Source organism: Leptodactylus fuscus, chromosome 1 (assembly GCF_031893055.1).
Source record: "Leptodactylus fuscus isolate aLepFus1 chromosome 1, aLepFus1.hap2, whole genome shotgun sequence".
NCBI lineage: Eukaryota > Metazoa > Chordata > Amphibia > Anura > Leptodactylidae > Leptodactylus > Leptodactylus fuscus.
This window is the reverse complement of record NC_134265.1, coordinates 342,825,017-342,852,632: the sequence shown is the minus strand read 5'-3', so window position 1 is coordinate 342,852,632 and position 27,616 is coordinate 342,825,017. Positions and strand designations below refer to the sequence as shown.

The 27,616-nt window shown below is 42.8% G+C and overlaps 1 protein-coding gene across 8 annotated transcripts in view; it reads left to right on the top strand.

Annotated features, from left to right (window-relative positions):
- The window catches only part of FRYL (FRY like transcription coactivator), a 268,920-nt gene that overhangs the window by 184,709 nt on the left and 56,595 nt on the right, over positions 1 to 27,616 (top strand). For 4 of the 8 annotated variants that reach the window (XM_075261448.1, XM_075261444.1, XM_075261441.1 and 1 more), the window contains 20 exons: positions 760 to 804; positions 3,648 to 3,751; positions 4,270 to 4,378; positions 5,641 to 5,727; positions 7,346 to 7,517; positions 9,451 to 9,583; positions 11,257 to 11,364; positions 13,045 to 13,282; positions 14,834 to 15,019; positions 15,205 to 15,291; positions 17,398 to 17,666; positions 17,777 to 17,972; positions 18,824 to 18,948; positions 20,352 to 20,409; positions 20,648 to 20,739; positions 22,091 to 22,263; positions 22,628 to 22,788; positions 25,581 to 25,691; positions 27,098 to 27,252; positions 27,387 to 27,486. In XM_075261448.1, coding sequence (XP_075117549.1) covers positions 760 to 804; positions 3,648 to 3,751; positions 4,270 to 4,378; positions 5,641 to 5,727; positions 7,346 to 7,517; positions 9,451 to 9,583; positions 11,257 to 11,364; positions 13,045 to 13,282; positions 14,834 to 15,019; positions 15,205 to 15,291; positions 17,398 to 17,666; positions 17,777 to 17,972; positions 18,824 to 18,948; positions 20,352 to 20,409; positions 20,648 to 20,739; positions 22,091 to 22,263; positions 22,628 to 22,788; positions 25,581 to 25,691; positions 27,098 to 27,252; positions 27,387 to 27,486 — 2,709 coding nt within the window. The remainder of the gene's footprint in view (positions 1 to 759; positions 805 to 3,647; positions 3,752 to 4,269; positions 4,379 to 5,640; positions 5,728 to 7,345; positions 7,518 to 9,450; positions 9,584 to 11,256; positions 11,365 to 13,044; positions 13,283 to 14,833; positions 15,020 to 15,204; positions 15,292 to 17,397; positions 17,667 to 17,776; positions 17,973 to 18,823; positions 18,949 to 20,351; positions 20,410 to 20,647; positions 20,740 to 22,090; positions 22,264 to 22,627; positions 22,789 to 25,580; positions 25,692 to 27,097; positions 27,253 to 27,386; positions 27,487 to 27,616) is intronic. The other 4 variants (XM_075261449.1, XM_075261445.1, XM_075261450.1 and 1 more) reach the window with 1 other exon arrangement.

Below are 27,616 nucleotides of genomic sequence, written 5' to 3'. Positions count from 1 at the left end.
ATGTAACCGGTATATATAACACCACATACACTGTCCATGTGACGGTACTATATAACGCCACATACATTGTCCATGTAATCGGTATATATAACGCCACATACACTGTCCATGTGACCGCTACTATATAACACCACATACATTGTCCATGTGACCGCTACTATATAACTCCACATACACTGTCCATGTGACCGGTACTATATAACACCACGTACACTGTCCATGTGACCGGTACTATATAACACCACGTACACTCTCCATGTAACCGGTATATATAACACCACATACACTGTCCATGTGACGGTACTATATAACACCACATACATTGTCCATGTGACGGTACTATATAACGCCACATACACTGTCCATGTGACCGGTACTATATAACACCACATACACTGTCCATGTGACGGTACTATATAACACCACATGCACTGTCCATGTGACCGGTACTATATAACACCACATACACTGTCCATGTGACGGTACTATATAACACCACATACACTGTCCATGTGACCGGTACTATATAACACCACATACACTGTCCATGTGACGGTACTATATAACACCACATGCACTGTCCATGTGACCGGTATATATAACACACGGCATATTCCTTTATAAATAGGGACTATAGGGCAGGTTCATTCCCTTACCGGCTTCTTTTAGTTTTGTGCTGTTTGTTTTGTGCTTTTTCATCTAACATGCATGTGGCTCCATTCTCATGTTTGTTTTGCTGTCTCATGTTGCTTTATTTAGATGCCATCTAACAACAGTATCAGAAAGCAAATAGAAACTCTTCAGGTGAGTCTATAGGAGAAGATACTCCATGGTGGAGCTGTATGTCCAGCTGAAGCAGGGTCATCTACACGTGTAGCATGGTTATCCCAAATAGAGATGAGTGAGTACTATAGCACGCACCCATAGGAATGAATGGATGCAGCCGGGGCCGGCGTCCTGCCGCTTAACCCCCTGCGTGCCAGCTGCATCCATTCATTCCTATGCAGTTTCCAATAGTACTCGCTCATCTCTAACCCCGAACTTCTGCAATGGCTTAAACCGCTGCAGTGTCATGTCTTATCACATAAGACAAAACAATAAAAAGTCATTGGAAAACTTTTTTCCATTGACTTTTCATTGGTTTTTCTTGTCTTGTGTGAGCGGATATCCTGCAGCGGTTTAACCAATTGTAAAAGTTTGAGTTAACTCTGCTACATCTGTATCTAAGCCTGTACATAGGAGTTTCTACCTCCACTTCCATTATCTACCATCTCTATCAATATGTGTAAGATCCTGTTGTCTGCACAAATAAATGAAGTCATGTAAATAGGAATATCTCTGGATAATAATAATAATGGATAGCAAACTATGTGTATGTAGCCTAAAGGTCACGGCAAAGTCCATTGAAAAGTTTGATATAACGTCGCTACTAAGTGAGTTCTCGAGTTCGTCTAGTGTCAGTGTGAGGGTTTAGTATAAGCCTATCAGTTGCATAATGGATGCCTACGGAAAGAGGAAGCACGCGTTCTATCTATAGAATAGCTGGAGCATACAAAGTACAAGTGAAGTAAGGCCGTGACTGCGAACATGCCTTTTGTATTGCAGTCCAAATTGAATCCACAGCATAGGTCACCAGTATGTGATCTGTTGGGGTCTGACGTACCCTGACCCTGACAGATCAGCTGTTCTAGCAGCCTCCAGAAGCTGCCGGAAGCTCCTCTTTATAGGTCATCTGTGTGAAAATTTGATTTGGGTCTGGACAACCCCTTTAAAAAAAAATCAGTCACCGCCTTGACTCGCATGTATAAAGACATCAGTGTAGGCTTCAGGATGTTATGTTAAGGCTCATTTACATTCAACATTTTAATTGCAGTTTACTTTGCATTTTGTTTAACCAAAGCTAGAACAACCTTCTGCTTTGTATGTCAAGAAAACCTCCAAATCCAAAGTGCACTAGTTAGGAGTATTATAAGGTAATTCCAGCTCATAAAGTGGTGGCATATTACTGGGATCGGTCATCACTACATGATCCGTGCGGGTTCCTGGTTATGAGAATGAATGGGCACAGTAATGTGCCCCCTTAACAGTGTCCGTGCCAATCATGCCCCTGTCTGGCCAGATGTGCAGAGACTTTCAGCCAGCCCTGTTTCTTCTGCTACAGTTCTTATGTACATTGGGTAGCCAGACAGCAGGGGAAACCATTACAGGGCCCATATCGCTTCTCAAGAGTGGTGGATCGGGATAAGGTTCTTTGAGTGATCCCTTTTATAAGATGGAAAGATCCCTGTAAAGTGAAATTGCAATTGTTGCAATCTAAATAAATAGTTACTGTTTCGCATTTATTTTCTGCTATTTTATGTTTTGTTCTCCGTTCTTTCACATTGCTGCTTTCAGTACTCACAACTGTTGTAATTGTTCAATGCAAAGAAGATAGAACATAACTTATTTTTTTGATATTTTTCAACACATTTTCAGCTTGGTGAACAGGATATGAAATACATTGGTGTATTAAAACTATATACTGCATAGCATTGTCCAGTATTGGCATAGATAGATAGATAGATAGATAGATAGATAGATAGATAGATAGATAGATAGGAGAAAGATAGATAGATAGATAGATAGATAGATAGATAGATAGATAGATAGATAGGAGATAGATAGGAGATAGATAGATAGATAGATAGATAGATAGATAGATGATAGATAGATAGATATGAGATAGATAGATAGATAGATAGATAGATAGATAGATAGATAGATAGGAGATAGATAGATAGATAGATAGATAGGAGATAGATAGATAGGAGATAGATAGGAGATAGATAGATAGGAGATAGATAGATAGGAGATAGATAGATAGGAGATAGATAGATAGATAGATATGAGATAGATAGATAGATAGATAGATAGATAGATAGATAGATAGGAGATAGATAGATATGAGATAGATAGATAGATAGATAGATAGATAGATAGATAGATATGAGATAGATAGATATGAGATAGATAGATAGATAGATAGATATGAGATAGATAGATAGATAGATAGATAGATAGATAGATAGATAGATAGATAGGAGATAGACATACATTCAGGGACAGACCTGCTAACTAGCTTTACCATATGATCATATGCTAGATAACAAATGATATACTGTACAATACTATATAGTACACGCCTTGTTATAAATCATGTAGATATTAGAAGCTGAGGTTTATCACTATATATGCTTTTATACAAGGCACAAGTGGATACAGAGTCATTCCTATGTGGTAATACAGTGTGGGAGGGTTTCTGTTGTTTCTGATATGAAGATTGGGAAATCACTGTGAAATCTTATTATTGGAGGCCTATACTAATATGTGTGTGTCTGCTTAATATAATAACGCCCTTCTTGGTGTGATCTTGTTTTGTAATTTGGGATTTGCATTAAGGTTTCCATTCACGTTAGACTGATGTTGGCCAAATCTGCCAACTTTTGTAGGAGCAGACACCTATCAGATGCGTATCCGTGAATGTGCATGCTAAATTCTATATGGCCGGGAAGAGAAGTCGTGTCCCCTTCTCATCTCTTATATACTTATTTCTTCTTTTATTTCTGAAGCCTCTCACACCCTTTATGTTTTGTTTCTCTCTTTTTCAGAATAAGGACCCTAAAATGTCTCGCGTTGCACTGGAATCTCTGTATAGATTATTGTGGGTTTATGTTATTAGGATAAAATGTGAAAGCAACACTGTAACACAAAGGTGAGTGCTAGCTTCCATGTTCTAGATGGGCGGGGGGTAATCTATGTAGGACATGGGGGAGATGGGTACCTACGATAACCGGATGTTTAGGTCGCGGGTGTACGGTAAGCTTTAGTGGTGCGGCTTGCTGCTCTGGGTGCACTCGCTTCATATATATAATCCTAATTTGTCTGCGTATCAGTATGTGGCTGCAGCTAAAATCATCTGTATTGTTAAGCACAGAGGGAGAACGCTGAGTATCAGCACTGTGCATATGTAATGAACTCCTGCGGTATTAATAGTTCTCTATTCAAGTCTTTATATCTTCTGAAAGGTGTATGTACTTTTTATTTTTTGCCTTCACAGCAGCAATCTTCTTAAGTGGCCCTCTCATGGCCATAGATCTTTCTTTTCCCCTTTTGCTATAAGCAAAATTTCAATTTATGCAAAATGAGAAATTTCATCTGTTTCTTTAGCGGCAAAATTTGTGAGTTAAAGAAGATGAGACGTTTACATGTTTATTCATGTTCTTGTTGCAGCCGCCTTATGAGCATCGTATCCGCACTTTTCCCCAAAGGCTCCCGTAGCGTAGTGCCCCGCGACACACCTCTTAATATATTTGTCAAGATCATTCAGTTCATTGCTCAGGTGAGTTCTTTACAATGTTGTAACACAGTCTGTTCTCACATTAAACCTCTAGTTTTACCAAGTGACTGTACTCCCGGCACCTGTGAAGTTCTTCAGTGAAGGTGGAGGAGTAGGGTTGAGCCGATCTTGACTTTTCAGGATCGATTTTGAAATCCGATTTCCGATCATTTTTCATTCAAACCCGATCTCGATCCCAATGGAAGTCAATGGGATTTTTTTTACTAATCGGAGATCGGATTTTAAAAACTATCCTAATCACTATACAGCATGAAATCTAACAATTGAGCGCTTTAATTGTTAGAATCCACACTGTGTAGTGATTGTTTTTAATCACTAAGTAGCCAGAGAATTTTTTTTTAATCCTCTGGCTACTTAGTCCCCCCTGGTGTCCACTTACCTGCAGAGATGGCTGGTCCGGTGCCAGGAGTTCTCGTTCTTCTTCGCCTCGCTCCCTCCTGCCTCCCAGGTTTGGAGAGTGTGGGCGGGTACTGGTGGAAGGGGAGACGTCACATCTCCCCGCCCTGTACCCACCCACACCCCTAAGCCACAAGCCCCGCCTTCTCCTTAGCTCTTTAACACACACACTGACAGGCGGGGGCAGCGAGGCGAAGAAGAACGAGAACACCGGGCACCGGATCAGACATCTCTGCAGGTAAGTAGCTACTAGAGATGTTAGTTTAGTCTCCCATTAGAATGAATGGACGCAGCTGGCGCACAGGGGGTTAAGGCTGTGTGCCGGCTGCTTCCATTCATTTCTATGGAACTGCAGTGGAGCCTTCACACTGAGTATACACTCTGCTCAGAATGAGCGGAACATATACTCAGTGTGAAGGCTAACATTGTTAGCTTTTCCCACAATGCTTGGCCAGTAGAATAGTAACACAAGATGTCAATGTATTCCTAAATTTTTAGTAGGGATAATGAAGGATCGGCACAATGTAGAATATAAAGAAAAGCGTCAGAATTACTGTTTCATGGGGAACTCAAGTATTCAGTAAGGCAGACATGTCAGTAGCAGAGACGGATCACAGGCTTAGCAGTGTATAATAGCATTACAAATAGTTTATTGTTTCTATTTCACTTTTCTATCTATGAACAGATGTCATTTGCTTTATCCCTATTGTATTCCACTCAGTGATTAGATAACGGTCCATTTCATACACAATCCTAACACTAGCGCCATTCTGAGAACATTTGGCTTATTACTCTTTTGGAAGTTAATTTCCCTCATTATTAGGTTTCTTTCTTTCTTCATTTAATAGGAACGTTTAGATTTTGCAATGAAAGAAATAATATTTGACCTCCTGAGCGTCGGAAAATCTTCTAAAACGTTTACTATCAACCCAGAGGTAAGGATGAGTGGTGATCGCTGTGTCCGCTATGTGTTTCTAGCACGGTAAGAATGAGTTGCATGTGAAGCAGAGGATGACTGCGGATAAGCCCCCGCCTCATTCCAGATTGTCGAATCTGCCTGAGGAAATCAACTTCTGCTATAGCGCTTACAAGAAGCCATTGCTCAGTAGTGATGGGGTTTCTAGGTCAGCACTGAATGACTGTGGTTGCGTACAGTATGTTTCAATGGGTGGCAAGGTTAGCATCAGACGTGGAAACAACACTAACTGGAAGGCTGCACAATACAAAGAGAAGGTTGGCAATAAAGGCTAGTTCACACAGATTAAAATGGTCTGGATTTTGACATGGGAAGCTGCTCCGGATTATGCCTAGTCAGGAGGGAGGTGTCGCGAGGAGGATATCTGCAGCTGAATCAGCCACGAAATCCGCCTGAAGAAAGGGCAACTCACTTCCTTTTTCCTTGAGCGGGAACAAACCGCTCGCGGAATAAGGAAATGACCAGCTCCTATTGTTTTCAATGGGCGGTGTATTTTTGAGCCGGATTCTGATGCGGATTCTGCATCAAAATCCGGCCCATTTGACTCCGTGTGAATTAGCCCTTAAGGTTTGATCGGAGGTTGGACAGTGATTGAGACCTAGAGTCTCCACGTTCCACATGTGAAAGGTGTGCTGGCACCCATCGTTCCATTTACGGGACGGCTGGAACACTGTGCTTGGATATTTCCGCAAGCTCCATAGAAGTGAATGTAGCTTCATTCACATGGAGCACTTGGGGACCTCTACTCTCCAGTGATCAGACACTGCACCTTTTTTGAGATTAGCGTATACTGGAAAAATCCTTTAATTCCATCATAAATGGAGAAAGTCATAAATTCTGCTATTTGACAGGCTTAGCACCTTGGTGTTTGCCTTCTGGTACAGTTGACCTGAGATTTGTTACCTGTCCAACCACTGCCTAGTGATCGCTAGTGGTTCGCGGGCCTCCTCCTCTTGTATATGGCTTTTATATACCATACGTTTGATGGTTGCCCTTGTATGTGCAGTATTCCTTGTTATGCACAGTCTCATGTATTGCTCTCACCCTGTCCTGACCGAACGACCTAGTGGTCTCGCTTTTATACTAGTCCCTGTACTCCTCGGATGTACCGTATATACTCCAGTATAAGCCGAAATTTTAAGCACAGTTTTTGTGCTGAAAAAGCCCCCCTCGGCTTATACGTGGGTCGGCTTATACTCGAGTATATACGGTATGTCCTGTTGCCTTGTATGGTTTACTAAACTGAATAGATAAACCGTATTAAAATGAATAAATTCTACTATTGTCGTGTCAGGCTACGTTAAGTGTAACGACAGACACGCGGGCCGCATTAAAGTCTATGGGGTCTGCAGGTGTCCAGGGGTAACTGCTGTTTTAGCAGACGGGCTCTCCATTGTTCAGAGAGCACGGCACAAGTGTGAGCCTAGCCTTAGTGGTGGGTGGCTTATGTGTCTTGTCAGCTAGTAGTATCATAAATTATTATAAGTGATTATATCATATCCCAGGTGTGGCAGACATGAATCGGTCTTTGTCTCAGTGCTGTAAGTGCAAACCTTTATCTGTTGTATGTCTTCCAGAGAATGAATATAGGTCTCAGAGTCTTCCTTGTAATAGCGGACAGCTTGCAGCAAAAAGATGGAGAGCCCCCTATGCCAACAACTGGAGTTGTTCTTCCCTCAGGAAATACCTTACGTGTAAAGAAAATCTTTCTGAATAAAACCCTCACGGATGAAGAGGCGAAAGTTATAGGTTTGTCCATGTTTCTGCAGTACTTTAGAGAAAATAGGAAAATGACAGCACTGTTACTATATCATCCCTATTCCATACTGCAAGGGCCTATTAAATTATTAAAATGGGTCCTTAAATTTATAAGTAAAACTCATGCTCCCTTGAAAGCCACAAAGTGGTAATGAGTGGCATCCACAGGTAAAATGTGGCCCTTTGTTTTTCTTGGCTCCAAGAGCATTAGGGTAAGTTCACACGGGGTTTTTTTGGACCGGAACCTGAGGTGGATGATGCCTTCGGTTCTGGTCCAAAATATGGGTAGCTGCGACTGGATACCAGATACCAGTCTCGCACTCCGCTCCGGATTAGGCCCAAATGAATGGGCCTAGTCAGGAGGGAGTGTCTTCAAGCGGATGTTGCAAGGCGAATCCACCTGAGCATGTCATTGAACTGACCGGCTCCCATTGATTTCAATGGGAAGAATATGCAAATCTGTCTTCCATGATGTAATTAGGAAGTCAGCTGCTTCCTAAGTGTTGCAAACCAATAGAGGGCGCTCACTGGAATGTGCAAGTCTGTCTTCCCTGATGTAATTCGGAAGACAAAATTTCAGTGAAATAACCCAATAAAGGTTTGCTCACTTTAGCATCATGCTCGACCTTCCAAGAGGCCTTTATTTTGCAATGACGCTGGGATTATTACCAGGTATAGTCTCTCAATCGAGGACGGCCGTTTCGATTTACTTGCATCTCGTCAGCCCGAAGTAGAGAGGACTATAACCTGGTAGAGGTGAGGGGCTTAGACAGGGTAAGGGGGGGTATCGTCACTCCTTAGGGAGAGACCACCATATAGGTGTGTGGAGACTTATTAAGCCTTTAGAACTCCACTTCGCAAGGGACCATGGGAAGAATATTAAAGAATATTGATTTCAATGGGAGCCATCTTTTTTGGCGGATACGGCCTCAAAATCCTGACCAAAAATCCCCATGTGAACTTACCCTTACACTTCAGTGGGATTGAGCTGCAATCAGGCCATGTGACTGGTGAATGTTACATCACATGGTCTGTGAAACAGAGGGGGTGCTCAGAGAACACCGCTCCCGCTTCAGACAGCTGAACCGTGGGGGTCCCAGGTGTCAGACCTCCATGGATCTGCAATTGATGACCTATCCTATGGATAGATCATCAACTGGAAAGTCCTGGAAAACCCTTTAAGTGATAGGTCTCTTGCTTATGCACCTTAGACCTATCAATGAAGTCACATGGGGGAATTTGGAGTGGGGCTTCCCAGCAGACACTTTTCCCCCCATTCTCAGTTCTTTTTAAAGCAATGTTTTTTTCTGTAAGTCCGCAGGGTCTCATCAGTGATGGGTTCCCTATAATATATTCTCCTTATACATCACAGACTTCCAAGTACTTGTTTGGAAGGCAATCCCAAGGGACCTTACACACAAATGATTGTTTTCAGATCAAATTGGCGACGTTTCAGTTGCAACGGACAATTATTTATGTCTAAAGTGCAATCTGCGGACAGTTTTCTATCTACGTACCTAGGACTACACTTGTGCTTACAATCTATCTCTTGTGTGTGCCGGGTTTCCTATCCTAAGGATAAGTCATCAATTGATTAAACAGTGAATCTCTGCAAAAGTATGAAGCTGAACCGAGCTGCCTCAAGTGCTCTAGCAGAAGGCTGCAACTTCCAGGAACCTTGCTGGTTACCGTATAGTAAAACCTACAGTATGACAGTGCGGTGATGTATCATTAGTGTCATTTGCACAGCACATTGAGCACACCCTGCACTGTGGGAACGTAATCCACATGTCGCTTAATTGGAACTAACTAGCCATGAACCTTCCTCCTTTGCATCTCCGTTGCTCTCATTATTTTATATTTTATGCTGCTAGCATGCATACATTACTAAGATCTGCTGTGATCGTTTGATATATCTTTGCAGGGATGTCTGTATATTATCCTCAAGTACGCAAAGCATTAGACAGCATACTCCGGCATCTCGATAAGGAGGTTGGCAGGCCGATGTGCATGACAAGCGTGCAGATGTCTAATAAAGAGCCAGAAGATATGATTACGTATGTATCATTATGGATAATGCATCTGTTTGCCCGGGACTTTCTAGCAGTAGTGAACAGTAATATGTTTGATGTACTTAAACCCAGCGATCAATAATGATCCGAGCAGCTTCTTCTGGTGCTGGCTCATTACTGTACTGCACAAAGCTACTCAATGCCAGTAATTATCCTGAAAGCCCGGATTAAAGTGCGCCATTATGGGGTACAGACTGGCGGACATTGCCTACTTACTAAAAATGGGATGTAGCCAGTTAATGTTGTTCCCACATAAGTTAAAGGGATTCTGCCATTAAAACCTTTTTTTTTTTTTTTTTTTTTTTTTTTTTGTGGATAAGACTTCGGAGTAGACTTTAGAAAGGCTATTCGTCTCTTACCTTTAGATGTGGTCTCCGCCGCGCCGTTCCTTAGAAATACCATTTTTACTGGTATGCAAATGAGTTCTCTCGCAGCAATGAGGGCGGGCCCCAGCGCTCAAACAGTGATGGGGGTGTCCCCACCACTGCCAGAGAATTGTCTCCAGCGCCGCCTCCTTCTTCGTCCGGCGTAGATTCGTAACTTCTAGGCGTCTGGCCTTGAGCAGACTGCGCAGGCGCACAGGCCACGGAAAAATGGCCACAAACAATACTGTGCAAGCGGCCATTTTCCCGTGGCCTGTGCGCCTGCGCAGTCTGCTCTGCTCAATGCCCGATGCCTAGAAGTTACGAGCCTGCGCCAGAAGAAGACATTGAAGATGACACTGCGGACGAAGGAGGAGACGGCGCTGGAGACAATTCTCTGGCGGCGGTGGGGACGCCCTCATTGCTGCAAGAGAACTCATTTGCATACCAGTAAAAAACGGTATTTCTAAGGAATGGCGCAGCGGCGACCACGTCTAAAGGTAAGAGACGAATAGCCTTTTGTATCCACCAAAAAAAAAAGGTTTTAATGGTAGAATCCCTTTAACATAGCTAATCTTTTGTATAGTTAGCTGGCAAAATGATTAATGTAATAAAAGCACTTTCCATTTACCTCAGTCATAATTGTCTGCAGTGTTAAGAAAAAATGGAAGCTCCTTTCTTTTTTTTTTTTATACATAAGACAAAGGGCATCAAAAACCATCCTGTAAAATTGTAGTGTGAAGCGAGCCTAAGCTGTGTATACAAGATATGCGGTGTTATTGTCCCCACACCTTGCAGGATCACTCATATTTATTTCTCTTACTTGTATCGCGCCAGCATAGTCTGCAGCACTTTACAGATCTTGTCAGCCACTGTCCCTTATAGGCCTCACTGTATAAATTCCCTATTTGTGTGTCTTTGGAGTGTGGCAGGAAACGCACACTAAGTGAGAATATACAAAGCCTTTGTAGATGTCCTCCTACACATCAGCCATGCTCCTCTGTACATTGCGATCCTTTGTCACTCCCAGTCCCTTTTCTGTCACGTGGGAGGACTTGCACCTCCTTAAGTGGCCTCAATGGTCGCTGATGAAGGAGCGGTGACTGCATTCACATAAATCACCAATTCCCTACTGGCGACCACTGAGTTCACTGATGTATGTTAACCATTATATCCTAGTGAATCGTGTGCGAACAGATATCTGTGTGTCACCTGGTCTGCACATACAATGATTGTAATCCGATAATACAGATGCACTTGTCCGATTTCTTCTGATTTGCTCTATATATTTCACAGAGGTGAAAGAAAACCCAAAATTGACTTGTTCAGAACGTGTATTGCTGCTATCCCTAGGCTTATTCCTGATGGTATGAGCAGAGCTGACCTCATTGAATTGCTTGCAAGGTAAACCTCTTTTGCAACTTTCATATATATATATATATATATATATATATATATATATATATATATATATATATATATATATATATATGTGTGTGTGTGTACGGTCTCTTTATATCCTACCCAATAGATAGTATCAGTCCGAAATTATAGGAAATGTATTTTATTTTTTTAGCTTTGTCCTCGCAGGTATTGTCCTTGGCTCTGCTAAAGCCTCACCTTTATTCAGTGTACCCATAAAATATCATATACGCCATCTCAGACACATAAGTCAATAAAGATCAGGAACATCATAGAGGACATGAAGGGGCGGTGTGAGATTATTCCTGTAGCGGTGATCTGTTATTAATAATCTGTATTACACTGTAGAGATGAGCTGGTGCCGCCATTGTTGCAGTGGCAGTCCCGCTTCTAGGCGGCATAGTTGTTGGATATCAATGGAGCCAATGATGACATTGTCCTATCACTCACTATATTGATTTATGTTGTGACTGACAGGGATGGATTATAGCGACGGTGCCAAAGAGTCGCTGCTAAAAGGGCCGCACCACAACACACAAACACCATATAAACATCACACAGACAGCACACATACACCAACCCACAAGTACATCACCACACAAATGCCACACCACACAAACACCAGACCACTCTAGACACACAACACAAAAATCACCCCACAAATACCACAACACCACCCCATAAATACCATATGCACACCGCGCACACACACGCATGCAAACACACTCAGATGGATGCACACTATGCACACGGACAAACATAGCACATGCGTACTCACAAACAACTACCACACACATGGACACTTACACTACACACACACAAACACATGGATCACATGCGCACATACATATCCACAGACCGCACACGTGCATGCACACACGCATACATACACATGGACCACACGCGTGCATATACACGCACGCACTGACAAAACATGTCTGGTATCCTTACTGGCTGCTTGCACACTACAGTGTTTTCTGCAGGCCTCTGGTCCATGGATTTGGTGACTCCATAGACTTTTGTGCACAAAGCTGGGAATCTTGCAGGCTCCATAGAAGTCTATGGAGCTGTAAAATCCACGGCCCGGAGACCCATGAAAATACTGTAGTGTGCCAGCAGCCTTACTGAGCAGCCATATTGGTCAGGCGAAAACTGCTTCATAGCGAGGGCCCGTGCACACAGAGTAAACGAGTGTTCATTTTTGCATGGTACACGTGTAAAGAATACACGTGTAAAATCCAGACTCCCATTGACTTCAATGACATTTTTACATGTGTAAAAAACGCGCCAAAAAAACGTGTGTTTTTGGCACGTTTTTTACATGTGTAAAAAATGTCATTGAAGTCAATGGGAGTCTGGTTTTTACACGTGCATTCTTTACATGTGCACTATGCAAAAATGAACGCGCGTTTTCTCCGTGTGCACAGGCCTTAAGATTGTCATGTTAGTCTATTGATACTTGGTAAATTATTTCCAACATGTCAGAGATCTTGCTTCGTATTATTATCTTTTTTTTGTTCTCTTTATATTAGACTAGCTCAGCAGTTTGCAGTCGCTCACAAACACTGAAATGTCCAGTCTGTTCTAGTCACCAGCAACTTTTAGCAGGGTACACAATGCTCCGCTGCCTGCTGTGGTAAATGACTGTTCTTCTCTTCCTAGGCTTACCATTCATATGGATGAAGAGCTGCGTGGGCTGGCTTTTAATACCTTACAGGCTCTAATGCTTGATTTTCCCGACTGGCGGGAGGACGTTCTTTCAGGATTCGTTTATTTCATTGTGCGGGAAGTGACTGATGTGCACCCATCACTTCTAGACAATGCAGTGAAGATGCTGGTGCAGCTGATAAACCAGTGGAAGCAGGCCGTTCAGATGCACAATAAAAACACTGATGCACAGGTATTCCTTCCTCATCGTCATGATGCCAAGTGTCACAGTTACATATGAAGTAATGGAGCATTGTCATATAATAATGGGGTGTCCCTAGAATAGGCCATCACTTTATGATTGTGCCGTCTGACTTCTGGGACTGCCACCAATCCTGAGAAAGAAGGGGTGCAGTGGAGATGTCATACATGGACATAGGTCATCCTTTTCTGAAATAGGAATACCGCTTTAAACAAAAAGTGTCCTCCAGCTAAGGTTTAATTAGCAGTTCCCATTGACTTATAATGGGTCCATCAATTTTTAAGTGTAATCAATTTTTATTAGAAGATTTTCAACAAAAATATATAAACAGGCAACAATGCAAAAAGGGGGAAACTGGGCACCCCAGATAAGTCAAGAAAGGCCACGCAGGGCCACAAAACGGGCGAGCAATCAAGGGAGATACGGAGCCCAAATGGGGTACGGCAAGAACTGAGAGAGGAAAAATTAAGGAGGAACAAGGCCTAAATCAAAACAGGGGGGACAGACAAAACAAACCAGACAGGGACAGGAAGAAGGAAAGAGAAGAGACGCAAGCCGAGGACAGGACAGGGGAGGGGGGGGGACAGGGAGGAGGCAAGAGGGGCCAAGGCCAACAGAGAGAGGGAGATCAGCAGAAAAGGGCGGAAAACTCGGATGAATCTTGGAACACTACCCACGGCCGCCAGAGGGACTCGAATTTAGAGGAGTCAGGAGCGTCCCCAGCAACCAGGAACTCCATTCTGCGAATGAGGAGAAACTCCTGCAGCCATTCCAGAAGGGATGGAGGAGTGGGACTACGCCAGTGGCGAGGGATGACCGTCCTGGCGGCCGTGAGGAAGTGGCAAAAGAGGTCGCCCTTTACGGAGGAAAGAGAGCCAGGTATAAGGGAAAGAAGGGCTACCTGCGGGGTTGGGGTAAGAGAATGGCCAGTGACCTTACTATAAAGGGAGAATACCGCTTGCCAGAACAGTTGAAGCTCCCCGCAATCCCACCAAATATGAAGAAAGTTACCTTCCGCGGAACCACAGCGCCAACACAGGTCGGAGACTGAGGGATAAAACTTATGAAGGAGGGTCGGGCATCGGTACCATCGGGAGAGTATCTTAAAGTTTTTCTCCTGCGCACTACATGGTAAAGGCAGCTTGTGCAAGAGGAGTAAGCAGCGGTCCCAATCAGCAGCAGAGGGGTCCATCAATTTTTGTTGTCTTCTGTAATGGAGAAGGCGACGAGCTACAATTTTTAGTTTCAAACATGGCTGCTGAAAACCTGATGGAAAAGATCAGACGCGTGAACAGAGCCTTATTCTCTTTAGACTACTGTATTTATAAAATCATAAAAAAACAAAAACAGCACAGAATAGGGTTCCTGTAGGATGCCATATCCTAGTCAATGCAAGTCCTTTACCCGGCACATTATGTTTTGAGCCCCTTGTGGTAGTCTACTTTCCCTAGATCTTGGTGTAAGATAAAGCAACCCCTACAAACCCTTTATACATGTATGCTGGTCATCTATGTTCTTATACTCTTTCTTTGTGCTTTGCAGCGTGGTATGCACAATGGAGCCTCCCATACGCTCCACCTTGACAGAAGTCCGGCCTCCAGTGTGTTTCATGTGGTGGAAGGGTTTGCACTGGTCATTTTGTGTAACAGCCGGCCCGCCACTAGGAGGTTAGCAGTCAATGTCCTCCGAGAGATACGTGCTCTCTTTACAGTCCTTGAACTATCAAAGGTGAGCGATTTTTCTTTACCAACACCTATTACATGTCAACAGACTTATTGTTTTAGTTTTTTCCGGTACTTAAAATTTCTATTAATTGTGATACTGCATGAAATTCACATGTCTAACCCACAAGGAAGCACATATGATATAGAAGGATTACGGTGGTGTCATTTCTGCATGTTTCTTGGTTGTAGGGTGAAGAGGAGTTGGCTATTGATGTAATGGACCGGCTTAGTCCGTCCATCCTAGAAAGCTTCATACACCTCACAGGAGCAGATCAGGTAAAACTATGACTTACCTAGTGAATGGATCCAAAGTAGATTTGAAGACTTTTTTTTTAACTTTAATTTTTTTGCATTAGTTTGTTTTGTACCATGATGGTCCACCAACTAATACAGGTCTGAGAACCACAGTGTCTGAAGGAGCCCTTTAAGATAGTTGTATAGGATTAAAAAAAGACATGGCATCCGAAATCAGCAACACACCACAGCTCAACCCCACTCCCTTCATTGCAATCAAGATGTAAATACTACACACAACTAGAGATGAGCGAACACTGTTCGGATCATCCGATCTGAACAGCACGCACCCATAGAAATGAATGGAAGCACCTGTGACGCCGGCAAAGTCAGCGTCACAGGTGCTTCCATTCATTTCTATGGGTGCGTGCTGTTCGGATCAGCTGATGGGATCAGCCTATCCCATGGCTAGGTGTGGACTGTTTTTGGAAGAAAGCAGCCATGTTTTTCGAATACTGTACCACCCCTTTAAAGTGGTGCTTGCTGGTTATAAACCCAATAGTCACATTTGTCCATAACCAGCGGAGAAGTCAAGGACAAGAGATGGTTAGGTAGAGAAAGAAGCATTATCCTCTGATAAGATAATACTCGAGTATAAGCCAAATTTTTCAGCACAGTTTTTGTGCTGAAAAAGCCCCCCTCGGCTTATACTCGAGTCAAGCAAAAAAAAAAAAAATATATATATTATTATTATTTATATATTTATTTATATATTTATTTATATATTATATTTTATATATTATATTTATTTATATATTATATATTTATATATTATATATATAATATATATATATATATATATATATATATATATATATATATATATATATTTATTTTTATTTTTTTTTTGGGGGGGGGGCGGTGGTCTATGACCAGCTGCAATAGTAGTGTATAGAATCTCCCATAAAATAGTGGAAAAGAAAAAAAAAAAAAAGCTTTAAAAAATATAATAATAAAATAAATAAAAGTTCTAAGTCCCTCCTTTCCCTAGAATACATATAAAAGTAGAAAATGACTGTGACACACAAACACATTAGGTATCCCTGTGTCTACTGAATATAGGGGATCTGCAGTGCTCCTGTTCCGTCGGGAAGGGGTTAATAGGAGCACTGCAGATCCCCTATATTCAGCCAGGCTCAATTCCAAATGGGGAAAAAAAAAACCTCAGACTTAGGGAAGGGGCAGACAGACAACCAAAACACCCCCTCCCCTTCCCCAGCAACTACTGCACCCAAAAACTATTTTAATTTTTGAAATTTTCCAGTAGCTGCTGCATTCAAACCCCCCCCCCCCCTTGGCTTATACTTGAGTCAATAAGTTTTCCCAGTTTTTTGTGGTAAAATTAGGGGGGTCGGCTTATACTCGGGTCGGCTTATACTCTAGTATATACGGTATATTACAAAGATTTTATTTTCTTATGTGCTATTAAAGTATGCAAAGTTTATTGAAACATTAGTGGCTTAAGATCCCACTATTGTAACTCTATAGCACCCTATGGTAGAAAACGTGGTTGACTTGCAACCCGCAAGGTAGCATGACTTGACAGTCAGCAGAATCCAAACCTACTTAGTTTTCGCTTGACTACATTCCCTTTTTCATGACATTTCTAGCCTTATTTATTGTGCAGTGGAGCAACCAACTCAAGCCACGTGCCTTCCCGGTGCATATGGTGTACCCTATATGTAGCTCAATCCTCGCCTGAGTGTCATAGTACTGCAAGGTCAGTTATATTGCTTTAAGGGAAGTGTCCTGACCCATCTTCCCTTCTGATCTGACATCGGGTGTGGATAGATGCAACTGGTCAGGTTGCAAGGGTTCCTCTATGTCCATCCAGTGATATGTGCAGGTTCCATTAATTAGACTAGGACTTGGCCCATGTTTGCCAATCCAACATCGGGTTCCATTTCTTCAGGTTAGATTTGGTTACACAGTGTAACCCCCTCGCCGCCAATTTAGTAACGCGGTTTACCAGGGAAGATCTGTTTAATCCTCCGTTTACTATCTAGTGATATATTTTGTGTTTTATGTCTGTCTTCCGCTGTGGATGTTCCACTTGGGTTTGGTCTGATTTTTATTTCTTTGCTTTAGACCACTTTGCTGTACTGTCCTAGCTCAATAGATCTTCAGACGCTTGCAGAGTGGAGTTCATCCCCCATCAGCCATCAGTTTGATGTTGTCAGTCCATCCCATATCTGGATCTTTGCACATGTCACGCAGGGTCAGGATCCTTGGATTATAAGCCTCTCCAGCTTCATGAAACAGGAAAACCTGCCCAAATACTGTCCCACAGCTGTGAGCTATGCCTGGATGTTTTCTTACACCCGCCTTCAGCTTCTTTCACCACAAGTCGATATAAAGTAAGACATTCTATAGACCAAACGCTTAATAAACGTTGCTCTACACATATTGTTTATAGGGGAATTCTATTTGATGTATAATAATCCTTTATTTTCTATTTATTCTGCAGTAGTCCAATTAATGCCAAAAAAGTGACTGCGGTCACAGGCAGCGATTCTTATATCGGCCTTTGGAGAAACTACTTGATTCTTTGCTGCAGTGCAGCAACACCCACAGGTTCCTCGGCATCTGCTGGTTCTGTTCGATGTTCCCCTCCAGAGACGCTGGCGTCTACCCCTGACAGTGGATATTGCATTGATTCTAAAGTAAGTCCTGCATAGAAATCCATGATCTTTGTTACTGTTAGGCTGGGATCATCTAGGAATCTAGCGGCCTGTTGTTTAGAATGGTAGTCTTGGTGTAGGTGGTACAAAAACCTAGGTTTAAGTGAATGGAAGCCGAGCTTCAGTAACCTGGCACAACCACTATACAGTGTATGGAGCTGGCTATGTACACTGTGTAGTTATGAGACCGTGGCTGTTGGTAACAATTGATCTGGGATGGCAGACGTAGATCTGATATTAGTGCTCAGCTGATCAGTAAGGGTGCCAGATATGGATCTGGTATCTGTGCTACGACTGCTGGTATCAGTTGTTGCGTGGGATTGCCACTGATCTAATCATAAAGCCGAGAAAACTTATTACCAAAAAAGAAAAAATAGTGTTAAGTTTTTCCTGCTAATAACCTGTACATCAGGATGATCTTCCAATGTAATGACTCCATTGGAAGGTTGCAATGTTTCCCATGGTATAGGTATACAGTAAGATATGTCACTATTTTGATTAATAATATGGTGCGGTATTCTTTTTTTTTTTTGGACTGCAGTAGTTTACCTCCAATTTTCTAAAAAAAACAGATATGCCAGAGCATACCAGCCCAGCATATGCCAAAAGACAACTTTTTTGGCATCCACTGGTCATTGATAGCTTGTGAATACTTGCATACACTGACTATAGAACCAAAATGAGATGTGACTGTAGCTTTACACCCATATATGCATATACTGTTTAGTTGTGCCATAGCTTTTGAGCTTATTCATGAGGGCACCTTGTAAAACAGTAGCGGAGTGATGTCATTCCAGGATGAAACGATTTTTACGGTTTGTTTTATTTTTCAGATCATTGGCAGTCCGTCCCTCTCATCCCTCTTCAAGCACATAGTACCCATGATGCGTTCAGAGAGCATGGAAATCACAGAATCTCTTGTTCTGGGCCTTGGCAGGACCAATCCCGGAGCTTTTAGGTACGTTGTTTGCATCCTTAATCTTTTTGCTTCCTGTCATAATGTGAGACAAAATTTAGTCCTCTGAATATGGCCTTAAAGGGGTATTCCCACGTCGCATACTCACCAGTCTTCACTGCTGTAAAATCTTCTTTCTTCCTGGTTTCTTGCGTCATTTGGTGGGCGGGGTTTCATATGCAACCTGCCGTTACGCTCCGTCCCCAAATTAGCGTGTAGCTCCACCCACCGCATAGCATGATCCTAGGCTGAAGCGCCTGTGATGTCATCAAAGGTCCTCAAACAACACTATATGCACAATATTGGACTATGAAGTACAGGCAGGAGCAACTCCATTCTGTGTTACATACAGAGACTGCCTGTCTCTGCCATAATGAACACAATTGAATTAGCTAACCTGATAACTGGGAGAAAAGAAGACGAGTTCAGAATTGAAAGCAGCTTCTGTCCCCTTTCTGAGAGCAGGGAGGTAGGTCACGTGGTGTAGACACAGGAATAGCTAGAAACACAGGCTCACTCCTGTGCACTTAGCCCCTCCACCCTGAGAGCAGCAGATACATCACTTGACTTTTGAGCAGATTAGTCAAGGGATGTGTCAACAATGAATTGAATAAACTAATATAGTGGACAAACAAAGCAGTTTTGCTGAAGCAGTGTATTTAGGAGAAGTCTTACATCCACATTAACAAGCAGTATAGATAGGATCCTTGTGATGGGACAACCCCTTTAAAGCATTTTTTTCTATCTCAGGGTTTCTCTTGTCTCCTCTCTCCTCCACTTCCTGGTTTCAGCAGTAAGCTGGTGGGTGGGCTTAGTCTGATATCTGGCCATCGGTGTACTTGTTCAAAACTGTACACTGTTATCTCTAGATTTATGTACAGTGATAACAAGTAATGGGCTAGCCCTTATCACTTTGTAAAGCTAACAGAGACATCTTTGCCGGGCAAAGAATAGAGGTGGCCGGGAACAGGAGATGACTGACATTAGCAGTCAAGCCCATAGATAACTGAGAAGGTCTGAATCTTAGGTAACAAATTGTAATGAGCAGTATCTGGCAAGCCGAATAAGATGGATAAACCAATGTATTGGGTAAAACACTTGTCTTGGCTTAAGCAACAACTTTTAATGTGACCCTAGAGGTGGGAATACTCCTTTAATGTGTGACCTGTGCAGTAAAGCCTGACTATTAGAGGATATTTGTATATATTTACAAGCACTTAAGATTACACGTCCTGGTGTAGACGTCTCTTTTATTAATGACCTTGTTACTCATTGCCAGCCGACAATGTTACATCGGAGAGCGGCTCACAATGGTGTATTTGCTGTCTTTTATGATATATGTTGTGTAAGCAGCGTAATGTTATAATGACGGGTGTCTGATACCTCTGTGTGTTATCTGTATCCAGGGAATTAATTGAGGAGTTGCACCCCATCATTAAAGAAGCACTTGACAGAAGGCCAGAGGTAACGATATTACATGTCACTGTTACATTGTGTTCCGTGCCAGGATTGCTTTATTACCCCCTTCTGCAGGCCAAAATACTGTAGTATGATGAAAACGGTCATTGGACATGGTTACTGATCTGTACATGTACAACAACATGTGTAAATGGCATTTTAGTGGTCGCCTATCCGGTGTTCTGGTATTATGTAAATATGTAATAAATTGCGGTTTCCTAGTTAATACCGTTTTCGTCCACAGAATATGAAGCGGCGCAGGCGTCGAGATATTTTACGAGTGCAGCTGGTCCGTATATTTGAACTGCTGGCAGATGCTGGTGTCATTAGTCACAGGTAAGTCCTGGGAAATCTTTACCCCTAACCTGTAGTGATGATTTCCTGATAATACCATATGGAGAGGCATTGGGTTACTGCACTTCATTAGAGGGAACAGGTCAATTTGGGACACTAGACCCCCGGTCCATAAGAACCCGTGTGAGGGTTTAGAGTCCCAAAATCCCTGTTGTAAAGCCATACATGTCTTCATAAAAAAAAAAAAAAAAAACCTTTGTACTTGCCTAGTGATGAGTCCGATGTCTCTCATGGGACTCCTCTCTGGTGCTCCTTGCACATGCATGCTGCAGCTGAGCTGTACTACTATGGCTTCACTGCAGATCTGCTGCCACTGGAGGTACAGCAGCAGGGTGAGTATAAAGGCTTTTTTGTTTTCAGTGCGGGCATAGATGAAAGGATCACAGAAGAACACGCAAAATCAGAGTCCGCCAAATCCACAGTAGATCTGGACAACTATCTTGTGTGTATTGTGGGCTGCTGAGTCACTTCCCATAGATAACATCAGGAAAGTCGTACGGGGAATGTTCCGTTTCAATGTCCTGTGTCAGGGTCTGGGGTTGCTAGGTGGGGTGGCATAGACACACAAGTCCAGATTCTTTAGTCCAAAACAAAGGTAGAATTTTATTTTCACTCAAAAATATAGTGCAGCAATAAAAGGAAACAATACAAAAATAAATCCCTGCCCGGCTAGGCACTAACTAAACATAGAATAGGTTACCTCACCTAGAATCACAGAAATCCAAAGCCAGTAGAATCCCTCAGGACACAGCTCCAAAAATATGACCCCTCTGTTTGCTCTCCAGCCAAGCTCTGCCCCCAGTCTGCTGCTGGAGCTGACTTCTTAAGCCTCCTTGACGAGGAGACTCTCAACAGCTGAGTCGCTGCCGGAACATCCCCAAAGTGTGGACTGGAGGGGGGTGGAATGACAGGTCCCACTACCAACCTACCTGCCATTCCTAAAAATCCAGCCCAGTAACCGGAACTGTGAAATAACCCTCAGCAGACAATAGTTATCTGCTGAGAAATGTTCTTTCTGGAGTTTTCTCATCTCTCCCACCTGAGTAGTCTGGGTGAGATGTACACCCCCTCCATTACCTGACCAGCCATCGGCTTACACCTGATACTTTCTTTCTCAGTGGGGAGGTATACCATTGCTAGAGATGTCTGATAGCACCCTACACCCCTCTCTCTCGATTGGCAGCATAGGCACTTCTGGTCAAACTGAGCATCCTTGTGTTTTGCAGGAAGAAACAGAAAGGACGGGTTTTGGCCGAGAGCTATTGAAATTCTATTTACTTTGTGGATCTGTAATGGGCAGAGCCAAAGTTTCATAGTTTTCTTTCTTTCCTAGTGCAAGTGGAGGCCTTGATAATGAGACACATTCCCTGAACAATACTCTGCTGGAATACGTGGACTTAACCAGACAGCTACTGGAAGCGGAGAACGAGAAGGACTCTGATACACTGAAAGATATCCGATGCCATTTTAGTGCCTTAGTGGCGAATATCATTCAGAACGTTCCAGGTATTCCATCACTTCCATACTTTAGAAGTTATTGTTGTGTTTTCCGTTTACAATACAGAGTCAAACACTTTACAAATTGCTAGGTTCACTTCACATTTCTATTTAAGAGCCAAATAAAAATGAAATTGATGGAGATGATATTAGATCTGCAGGGGTCTGACAACTGGGGCCCTTGCAAATCTGCATGCAGCATGTGTGTTGTGTAGCCGGAATACTGGTGATGGCCACTCTCATTCTGTACAGGTGCTCGGCATAGCAGCCGGCAATTTGTAATGTTGAGATCAATGCTTGTATGAGTAGATGCCAATATTAAGAATATATTAGTCATTGGTTTCTAAGTATTGAATGTCCTGTTTATTTCCAGTGCATCAGAGAAGAAGTATCTTTCCTCAGCAGAGTCTGCGCCATAGCCTCTTCATGTTGTTCAGTCATTGGGCCGGGCCGTTCAGCATCATGTTCACCCCACTGGACAGATACAGCGATCGGAATATGCAGATAAACAGACATCAGTACTGTGCACTGAAGGTAATCCGCTTGTTTATGTAAGATATCCTACAGTAGGGGCTATCCTCTGTCAGCACTATATGGCAGGCATCTAGGAAAGTGACTGGCCTCCAGCTCCTATGTTGGTCATATGGCCATGCTGCAGCTCAGTCCCAAATATTTGTGTGACAGAGCTATAGCACTGCCATGTGACCGATGAATGCGACGTCACTTTCAGAGAAGAAGAAATCAGTCATGTTTTCTAATCCTGCACAACCCCTTTAAGAGGCCTCATCATAATTCTGGTGTCAGAACAGAAAAGTTGTACCTACCACGGACTGACCTAAAGTTTAGGTAGAACCTGCACCAGTTTTCTGACGCTGGGTTCACACAAATTAATGGGTATGAAAGAGTCCTGCAGCTTTCTGTCTCCTGCTCTGTTTTGTGCAGGAAGCAGAAACCTGCAAAATGGACTCCCGGGCGCAGATGTGAACGAGCCCTGACTCAAGCTACATTAAACCTTTCAATCCGAAGTTTCCCTTGCCCACCATGAAACCTACCCCATTCTGCTTACTTTTTACAAAAGTGGTGAACATATTGCAAAAAAGGAAAAAAATAGTGCATTTTTAGAGCAAAAGCGCAATGTCCGCCCCCCCCCCCATGAGAAAACTAACATGCTCACGATAATACATTACCTGATATTTTGTGTGCTTTAGTCCTGAAGTTAAACCTACTAGTCCAGCATTAAAGGGGTTATTCCACATAGTCACCCCATGTCGATATACCCCAAGGGCTGCCATTCATTTTAATCGCGGCTGTGTAGTACTACAGTGACTGACTGAGGGCCCCTATAGCAAAGTTGACATTTTGCCAGGGGTGCCCGGAGCTGACCGTCTCAGGGGTCGACATTTGCAAAGGTCTTGCCTGTACCTTACAGATGTGCTCTCATAAAGGGGCCCTGCTCCAGTATCTCACATTCATGTGTCCCCGCCGCCCAATCCTCCATGCCGTTGCTGACCAGTATAGAGGCTTTTCCATCTGCGGGAGGATTAAATAGATAAATTGTGAGAGCACATCTGTTTCTAGGTCATTGCTCAGAATAACCATAATAGGTGCCTGGATCACCACAGCACAGATCTTGTTTTCTGCACAAGATAATCTCTCTGTATTTATAACCCTAAACACATCCAGCTCTTTTTACTTCTGCGCAACAGATTGCTTCCTTTTATTAACCTCTGCACTGCCTCGCTGCAGGCTGCACAGGCCTGTTTTATATGGATGATATTAGCGGTCTCTTTGCCTGCCGGTGACATGAAATGTGTATACCAGCAAAATATCTCACCCTGCCATGTTTCACGTCACTTCAATTGTGGCAACATAATAAAATATTAAAAATCCCAAGCAAGCTAGTATTTTATACAGGTCACATAGTACTTACTTGTATAGAAAGGCCGATCCTGACATGGCTAATGTGTATTTGCTTTCTTTTAGCAGAATTGCAATTCAGTTGCTATGTTATGTAGGTAATACCAATAGATAAGGCTTGACCGATAATGATTATTGCCATTAATAAAGGTAATTTTCACATGCCATAATGGACTAATGGACATCTGACTAATGGAACTGTGAAAGTGCTTAAGATGTTTGTACAATGTTGACACTTTTAGTTTTCTGCGCTGCACTTGTATTTTAGTTTATTATATACTGGCCTCTGCCCACAACTTCAACTGTGTGTTGTTGGCACCGATGTTCCACCTATTTTCAGCAAATTGCTGCCATCGATGGTTTGCATGCTCTGGCATTTCGGAAGCTGTCCTGCTGCTGAATTCGTTCCTAGCGCTGTGTCTGTGATTGTACCAGCATCTCAGCAGCATATAATGAGCGTGTTATTGGTGTTGATGATCCACCTCAGCTCCACTTGAGGAGAACTCTGTTGACTTCTGGCTCCTTCATAGCTCTCGTTGTTTGCGACAAATTAGATTTTCTTTTTCCATCCATGTTTAAAATTGGCAAACTGCCAATTTGGATTACGGGTGTTTTCCCATGTCAGTTTGTCAGCACTGCCTGGTGCAGATCAGATAATATGCAAATGCATGTACACAATGGACTGAGGGATAGCTGAGTGTTTACATAAAGCCAGGGCTGTTATCTCTCTATCAGAACCTGAGATAAGCTGCTGCAAGAGCAGTGTAATATAGTATGTGAACATAAATTCATAACAGTGGTGATACCATGTCATTTACCAGGATAAAAAGTAGCCTATGTGTTAATCGAGGTTACATACCATGTACCAAATTTCATTCAAATTGAAGAACAAACACACAAACTTTCACATTTATAATATTAGTCGGATTTTATTCCTAGACTTGCAGCTTAATGATGAAGTGTTTATTGAGATTTAACCATTAGGGTAAGTTCACACTGCAGATTTTGTATCAAGGACCACCATGGAAAATCCACTACAGAGATCTCCCTGCCGTTAGCAGAAATATTTTACTTCCTTCCACTGTAATAGGAGGCTGAGACAGGACATTTCCTTGTTCTGCTAGATGATTTTTTTTTTCGGCTAGCAGAAGAAGAAGCGTCTACCTCTCATGAAATGAATTGGAGGTGGATTTTTTGCAGTGGATTCCACTGCAAAGATCCAACCATGCAACCTTGCTCTTACACTCCTTGCCCTTGATCTGTAACGGTAGGAGTATACCAATATTTTTTACTTAGGTCCAGATTTTGAGCATAAAAAAACCTAAAAAAATAATAGTAATGCAATAATAATGAGATAACGGCACGAGGAATATCTACGTTGCTAACTTATCTTTCCTTTTTTTTGGCAGGCAATGTCCGCTGTTTTATGTTGCGGCCCCGTTGCAGATAATGTTGGTCTTTCATCAGATGGTTATCTGTATAAATGGCTGGATAACATCCTGGATTCTCAGGACAAAAAGGTAGATTAGTTGCTGAAATTCTATTTTGCAGATGCCCTGTCGACATTTCTTTCATCGCGTCCTGTGATTTACATTCTATACTAGAGGAGTTGTCTCTGCTGCAGTTACAGGGGTTAGCCGGGGGTCCAGGAAATATCCTCTGGCTTTACTTCTCACATGTAATATTATAGAGTTTGGTTCACTCCAAGCAGACAACTCTAATAGGCTATACGATGAGATGGTATTCTTGATAAGACAACTTTTCCACCATGCCAAATGCTACTTTATTAACAACTTCTGGGTCATAGTTTCCCATCAGGTACATAGTAAAGGGGTATTCCCAACTCGCCCATTCACCCACTTGCAGGCTGTATGCTCTGTTCACTTCCTGGTTTTCTCGGTGAATTGGTGGGCGGGGTTTCACTTGCTGTCTCCCAGACAAAACCAGCTCTGCTATCTCTCTTCATAGCAGTGCATGTTTGCAGTCAGTAATGACGGATGGTTGTAAATAAATTAGCACAGTATCACTGGAAGATGCACAATATGAAGCTGATGTAGCAGCGCTGGATTAGATAGGTGATGAGAATCCCAAATTTACATGCTACAGGACCAAGAGTCAGCTTGCAATAAACTCAGTTTTAGGTCTGTGTTACATACAGAGGTAACAGACTTCCCGTCTCAGCCCTTAGCAGCAAAATTCAATTAACAGACCTGATAACTGGAAGAGGGAGATAAACAGCTCAGAAATACAAGCTGCTCCGAGCACTCGGCTCCCCCTCCCTCCTGAGAGTAGGGAGTTACGTCACTTGTCCTGGGGGAAGAGATAAGATCATTCCAGGACCGTGGTTATGGAAACGCAGTGTAAACAATGAAGTGAAGAATCTCAGATAGTGGCCAAACAAAGCAGTTTTACTGAAGCAATGCATTTGGGAAAAGTCTTAAATCCATATAAGCTAGCAGTATAGAGAGGATCCTTGAGATGGGACAACCCCTTCAAAGGATGTTTTCCCTGATTAAATATGGAATACATGTGCATAATAAGTAACCTTAGGGTCTGTTCATACAGCGGAAATGAAGAGGAATCCTCTTCATTTTCTGCTGCCGTATTTTTGTAGCGGTCTAGCCGCGACTGGGTGCCGATGCAGTGCATCAGCAGTCCGTCGCGGCGTCCCGCTCCTGATTAGGCCCAGATGAATGAGCCTGGTCAGGAGGGAATCTCAAGCTGTGAGCGAAATCCACAGCAAGATGGAGCAGGACGCTTCTGTTTTCCATGTCCTGCTGCAATCTCTGCCTCCCATTGAAAACATTGTGAGAGGAATCTGCTTCGGATTCGGGGGGCGAAATCCGCCCCCAGATCCGCGGCAAATTCAGATGTTTACCTGAATGTTTTGGTGCCTCGTATACATTTATTGGTTTTCTCTTTTTAGGTCCATCAGTTGGGGTGTGAAGCAGTCATGCTATTACTAGAACTCAATCCAGACCAGAGCAACCTCATGTATTGGGCGGTGGACCGCTGCTACACGGGCTCCAAAAGAGTGGCCTCGGGCTGCTTCAAAGCCATAGCTAGTGTTTTCCAGAACAGGTAATCTTAGATGTGTATATGAGAAGTATAATATATCAATCCTGTAGGACTGGGCATGTTACACTGTGTATAGATAATGTGCAGTGTGTCCTGTGATGGTGATATTCAGTGAAATCTCTGTAATCTGTCTCCAGGGATTACCAGTGTGACACAGTTACCCTCCTTAATCTCATCCTGTTTAAGGCGGCGGATTCTGCCAGGGATATCTATGAAGTTGCTATGCAGTTGTTGCAGGTTTGTAAACATTGCTTACTGTCCCATGTGCGTGTATAGTCCAATATCTAAGCAATAAGCAGCGTATCACGTCTAAAGGTCTGCTGTTTCCACTTGGAAGGTTTTCTAAGGGTACGGGTTTTTGTTATGA